This window comes from Coptis chinensis, chromosome 2 (genome assembly GCF_015680905.1).
Source record: "Coptis chinensis isolate HL-2020 chromosome 2, ASM1568090v1, whole genome shotgun sequence".
NCBI lineage: Eukaryota > Viridiplantae > Streptophyta > Magnoliopsida > Ranunculales > Ranunculaceae > Coptis > Coptis chinensis.
The window spans coordinates 107,518,631-107,525,545 of NC_141457.1; the positions used below are offsets into that span (position 1 = coordinate 107,518,631).

General features: G+C 36.9%; 1 protein-coding gene across 1 annotated transcript; it reads right to left on the bottom strand.

The window, feature by feature from the left end:
- Positions 1-1,267: 1,267 nt before the first annotated feature.
- On the bottom strand, positions 1,268-2,729 carry LOC147520251 (GDSL esterase/lipase At2g23540-like). The gene is made up of 4 exons (XM_086594253.1): positions 2,595-2,729; positions 1,716-1,943; positions 1,586-1,613; positions 1,268-1,494 (listed from the first exon to the last, which is right to left on the bottom strand). Exons 1-4 carry the CDS (start codon positions 2,727-2,729, stop codon positions 1,268-1,270), a joined length of 618 nt encoding a protein of 205 aa, XP_086450379.1.
- Positions 2,730-6,915: the final 4,186 nt, after the last annotated feature.

A 6,915-nucleotide genomic window follows, 5' to 3' on the forward strand; every position in this document is an offset into this window, starting at 1 on the left:
AGTAAATAGTAATGAGCAAAAGACCAAAGTTTGTTGAAGATAAATAGATGATAAATGAAATTTAGAGCTGTTAGGAATTATGGTCTGGTTCGGGTTCGGGTTTTGGTCGGACATTTTTACCCTCTATAATCGGGTTTTGGGTTTGAGTTCGGTCCGGATATGGTTTCGGGCTTTTTAACCTTTTTAACAGGTTTAGAGCCAAATTATCGGGTCGGGTTCGAGTCGGTCCGGATTTAAATAGTGTGACCAAACCCGACCCTATGTATTTCAGTCTGGGTTTGGGTTTTGTCGGGCTTGGGCAAGATTTGGTGTGGGTTTTTTTTTCGGGTTTCAGACGGGTTTCGGGCAAAATGGACATCCCTAATAAAGCATGGGAACATCCTCTAGCTACAAACTACAACAAGTTGAAAGCAAAACTATCAACGCTCTGCGTATAAAATCTTGATGGATTTTTGCCTTACCAGGCCTAATTTATTAGTGGATCTAAAGAGGCACAACTTAATTCGCTCTGAAAGTTTGAATCTTACATTGTCATGAAAACTGGAATTACTTGCGTTGCTCGCTTGAATAAAAACAGAGATTATCATACACATCAGTTTACAAATTTTACGTAATTAAATTAAGTAATTTGTTATCAGTGTACCATTTTTCACTCCATATTAGTTATCCAAAATCTTACTACATTAGAAAAATATGGGGTAGGAAGAATAGTGTTTTGGTGTCACATTTATATCCGTCACATAGGCAAAATAGTAATTATCTGATTTTCAAAGATTTAAAAAAACTAAAATTGATGGCATAATGGTAAATATTTGAATATTTAAGTCTTAAAGATAAAAATGGTGGGCCAAGCATAATAGTGTCTACACATTATTTTTTATTTTTTTTGTCATTTTTGGTTTTTTTTCACTTATGTGGACACTATTAGAATAAAATAATTAAAAAATATAAAAAGAAAGAGAAATTGTGTTTTTTTCTCTCTCCAACTGTGAACCCTATTCTAAATATTTTTTGCTCACGTGCTGTTTGCAAGTTAATTTGTAAATCTATCGGTTGTTCATGTATGAATTGAGCAAAATTGGCTATGGATGAAAGGAAAGGAAACTCGCCGTGGATCCCTATAGAGAAAACTGGAATATACTGCAGCTAACTCCATGCAAAGTCCTAGTGAGGAACGTCAAGAATCGTACAATTTTGCGTTATGGGAGATACAATTATACAAATTGAACATACTTTTACAGAGATGCATCAGCATTTACCACCCTTCTCAAATATCATCCTCGGCCAGCTGCTTAAAATTGATGGGTGATACAAATTTTGATTCCCCGTCATATAGGGTTTTAGCTGCCAATTTAACTGCAGCCTGTGTTGGATGAAACAAATCCCAACATAGATACTCGTCACGATTCGGACAAAGGTTTGAAGTGTTTGTGCATGCAGATGCCCCATTAAATTTTCCTAATCCACAGCAGCCATTTGCAAGTTCCTTGAAATCTACAAAACATAGGAGGCAACCGCAATTTTGTACAGTTAAGATTTCCGAATTAAGAAAAATTCACTATACCTTAGTCAAAATGACACTCACATGAGTGCTCTGTCATGCACTCATGCCCCTTAAACAATATCAACTAAGTACAGTTATAACATGTCCACCTTATGTGTAATCAGAATGAAATGCTTACTGGATTTTTTGGGGTTATTCATAAACTCAGTACCATCTCATAAGCGTTTCCAAGTGAGTATTTCATCTCGATGAGTTCAGAGCTGAGCTGTTGCAGCATAATTTGAATTGTTGAATAGAAGAGTCGAGCCTGCTCATTCATGCCCTCCAAACATCCTGTTTCTCCTGTGAACACATAATTATAGAACTTTTGACCCGGGCAACATCCAATTGGTGGAACGCTTATTACACCAAATTTTCTTGCTCCAAGAGAATATAGTTTCTGCATGCCATATAAATTCCCTTTCAGTTTCAAGCTTTTGATAGATTTCTTTGTACATCGAATCCAGTTATTAATAAATTCCATTGAAGTATGTAGATTGAAAGGCAGGAAGCTCACTCAGCTCTTAAGTGATACTCGTACACAGTTCCAAGTGCGGCGATGAACTCCTGGTTGTTTGAAGTTCCATTGATCAAGTAATATTGGAAGATGTTATTGCTCCCCTGAGGAAGAACATAGACTTGGAGAGAAGGCTGTTTGTTGCTTCTACACCTAATAGCACTGTAAGATATTGGCGAACAATTGAAATTGTTTGATTTGTTCACTGAAGGTGACTTTATTTCCCTGTTTATAGTACGAACTTTTCTTGTAACTTTTGAATTTAGTTTTTGATTCGAAGTATAAGGCAGCTGCTTTTGTTATATTTGTACAATTTGCAAATTGCACAGTATTTTTTTTTCTTGTGAAAATGATGGTGCAATATCAAGCTGACGAGAGGTGAAACACGAGGACTCCAAGAGCTCGCCTATATTTGGATTCGAAATCCTTGAATATGGCAACAAACTGGATGCTTCCCTCGTCTTTTCTATATGATTGGTTTTCCCAAAACCGTATACTTTAAAGAAAATCTCAAGAGAAAAAATGAGGACTTACCAATAATGTCGCAGCGTTGTCAAGAAGTCCAGCCCCTCCTGATGCGAAGTTGGCACCATATTTGATGTGCTTGCTGAGGCGAAAGTTTTCATTTAGAAGAGATAGAAAAGGCGGTGGACTCCTCCTAAAACCCATGAGGTTTGCTGAGAATTACGATTATTAGATGATTGATTGACACATGGAATACTACTTTAAGATAACGAGAAGAGGATTTAATTTTCTGCTATGATAATCCAAATATCTGCACGCATCGTGAGATCATCGAAGGCATCAAGTACCATTTAGCATTATATATCCAACAATTAACACACTCCTATAGTCCTATATATCATTCATCAAATACGCTATGAGTTGGTCAACATCTTTTTTTTGCACACAAATAAGGAGTAGTATTACGAATAAAAGAATGTGTTACAGATACATAATAAGATTGCATCTGACTTAACAGAATCTAAAATAGTATTGAAAGGGGCACTCCACTCTCGGAACAAAACTTGGTAGAATGTCACTCCAAACAACTTGTCTATTATCAAGAGTTGAAGCATGCCTTGCTACAGCGTCAGCTCCAAAGTTAGCTTCGCGAAAGGTATGGGTTATTCGCCAGGAACTAAGTTTCGAAGTGGCTATTTTCCATCTTGCTCTGATCTTCCATGGCGTGTTCTCTCTCATAAGGCTTTGAGCCACAGCAAATGAATCACATTCTATCCATAACTTCAGCCATCCCTCACGACGGCATGTTCTGCTGCCAAGATGATTGCCCAATATTCTGCTTCAAAGTTTGTTACTACTCCAAGCTCTTGTGCAAGAACACCTAGTGTTTGATTTTCTTTATCCCTAAAGAGAACACCCGCACCTCCATTACCTAGGTTGCCAATAGAGGAGCCGTCGGTGTTGGCTTTTATCTCCTCGTCTTCTGGCAGGATCCACTTGACTTCTTTGATTATAGAAACTATTGTAGGCTTGCAAGTGACCCCCAATCTGTGAAGGAATGCCAATTCATGCACAGTATTATGCATAGTGGCTTTGGACAGCCACGATGCTATTTTCACTTCCTTAAGAATATCTCTTTTGAATTGATCTTTATTGAAAGATCTCTCTTAAAAAACAAAAAATTGTTTCTAGTTTTCCACACCTGCACCGTGATATGCACCACACCGGCATTCCATAGTGTTTTAACAATCAGGCTTCTATTGTTAATTGCTTTGATCAATTTTCGGAAGCTATAACTGGTGAGCCTAACTTCAAAGACTCCTACAAACCAGTCCCAAATTTCCCTAACAGTAGGACAATCCCATAACATGTGTTCCATTGTTTCTTCATTGCTTCTACATAGTCGGCACCTGGATGCTAGTTTGATACCAACTCTCTTCACTCTATCATTTGTAGGAACTGCTTTCTGGATAAGTTTCCAAACAGTGCCAGCTGGTCAACATCGTTACATCATAGTTTCTCTGAGTCTGCAATCTTATACTGGATCTAGCCAATATAGTGCAAGTTATTTAGATCAATATTACACTCTTAACTAATAAAAAATACATACATAGAAAGTCTGCACTGTTATAACCATTGCTGAACCTCCCAGTTGCTTTCGATCCAGGATAATCGATACCATTTGGAGACATATCAGCCCTTGCTCCTGAAAAGTTCAAGTGACAGTTGGTCCCAACATCTGCCGTTGAGTCTCCAAATATGAATACAGCCGGGACTGCTGCATCCACAACTATGAACAGAGATACCACCAGTTGAACAAGAGAAAATAAAACCAGTCTTTCATCCATGGATGTTGAGTGTTAATGTGTTATGAAATGATCGAAAAAAAACTTATCTGCAAGTTAAACAGAATCACTATAGTTCACAAATATATTTGGATTTATATATCCAAATAATGTGAAGAAAGGTCTAAATGTTTAGAAAGAGTTAAAAGTGAAGAAGCCAACCATAACAAGGCACGTACTTGATTTGGCGGGTTTTACTAGTTAAACTAAAAGATCAAATACAGCTGCTATACACGCCTTCGGCGGGTCGCAGATTCCATGGTGGATGCAATAACTGTAAGTTAACTCCAACTTGGAGGGAATCCAACTTCACAGAATCACAGCAGATCAGGGGGCTAAACATTCAGTGAGTTTACAAAGTAATGAGCGCATAGTTTTTCTTGACAAACCGTCATGGATCACTAAATGGGAGGTCCCTGAGCAAGGATATTATAGATTTGAGTAACTGCTTATAAGTCTACTGGTGGTAGACTGGTAGCTAGCTATAAGCACCACATGTACTTATTTCATCTCCCTTTCTCCCCCATTCTTTTTTCATCAATACAAAATTTGCTTACTGAGAAAAAAAAAAAAAAAAGATGAATCTGTTTAGGTCCGTTAAAAATTAATCAAACTTCAATTGGGAACTTAAGTTGGTATAAATATACAATACGTTAATACTAGATAGTACAACATATTGCTAATTTGCTACTATTAAATTGATTGACTGCCTCATAATTAATTTTAGACAAAAAACAACTGAAAGTAACATGGTGTTTTATCGCACATGAACTGGAGTACTGGAAAAAGAGGGGGGAAACACAACTTAATGTCTAAATCGCTGAGAAGAACCGGGACAAACTAGATAAATGCAAGGCAGTGGGGGCGTGAGCGGAGGTGGAGAAGAGAGAGGGAGAGATGAGTTTGTGGTGGGGAGAGAGAGAGAGAGTTGGGTTTGGTTGAGAAGGAAGGAGGGAGAGAGAGAGGGAGAAGAGATTGAGGGTGTGTAAATCACTCTTAGATTGTGAGTAGATTGTGAGAACATTTTGGAGGAGAGATTGGGAGAGGTTGCAGGCGAAGACAGGAGAAAATGAGAGAGGGGGTACGGTCAGACACAAAGTAAGGGTTATTTGGGGGTACGGACAGACACTTGGGAGAGTGACACGTATGAAGTGGTTTTTTGTGAGAGTGTTGAATAGTGACCTCAAGAGTTCGCTCACGCTCACGGATTAACATTTTATTTGTCTCTAAAAAAAGTGTAGCACTCTCTGAACTATAAGATGCGACACTTGGGTATGATACTGTTATAATCCCAAAGCAGTGTTATTATTTATATTAATCACACTTAGGGGTTGTTTATGTTTTTTTTTATTCCGCATTTTAGAGGCTCAAAAATTGGTTTGTTTTTTAAAGTAGTTTCACCATTCATTGGTAGTTTGTGTTGGGATATTTGGCCTTTACAAAGCCAATGAACGTTTATTGATTATACATGATGATATTTAATTAAATATATGAATCTTATTATTATGCATATGGGTGAACTAATATCATATGATGAAACCATAACTTCCATAGATAATAGAATTAGAACAATCAAGCATATGAAGAGTCATGTGCGGGAGATTTGATTGTATCTATTTACCTAGAATACTCACAGTTAGTGGTGAAGTCGGACGCTTCACTTATAAGACTGTAATATACATAACTGCTATATGATAGGATGATGATATCTCAATCATTTGAGTATGACTCTAAGTTTGTATATTGGTGTAGTTACATGACTGACACTGAGGGGATCAAAGTGAGAACACACTATAAATTCGTTGTTAAGCTAGGTTAGTGTGCAAATCTCACTCTACCAATTAATCCCTAGACTTGAGGAATTGTGAAAATTCATTGTGTCTCAAATTTATTACTTTGAGACGTTAAAAAGTAATGTCTATTCATAGACTAGACTTAACGTTTTGGATAATAAATGTAGGGGCGTCTTGAATCACTTAATTCTAATAAAGGATCCACCACTCTACGGAGTTATGTATTAGGAAATTGTGACATAACTAATTGAGCTCAAACCCGGCCGGTATAAGAAATAGTTTCTTAATGCTCAATTGATGTTAAATGTCAAATTGGGTCAATTAGACATGAGTGTGACAGTAAAGAACAAATTCCCAATGGTCTAATTGTGAATACAAGATAGGTGGAGGGACTTAGATATAATTAATGGTAGGAAATGACTTTCTTAAAAGTTTCAAGGGCCTTATTGTAAATATGGATTTGTTAATGAAGCACTTTCCATATTAAAGTATTAAAGATATATATTAAAAAAGGGTTTTAATATATCAAGTACAAATCTTGTATGACAAGGACTTGTCTTCTTAAGAGTTAAGATAAGACTTGGAATCCTAAGTGGATCCCACTACACACACACATACGATGATTCTCAAAGTTTCTCTATATAAGAGAATGACTTTTTAGAAAAGGACCATTAGTCTTTTCGGGAAAGTACAACTAAAAGTAGGAGAAAAGCAAAAGTGTTTTGTGGTGTGTTGTGTGGTGAATACTCTAGA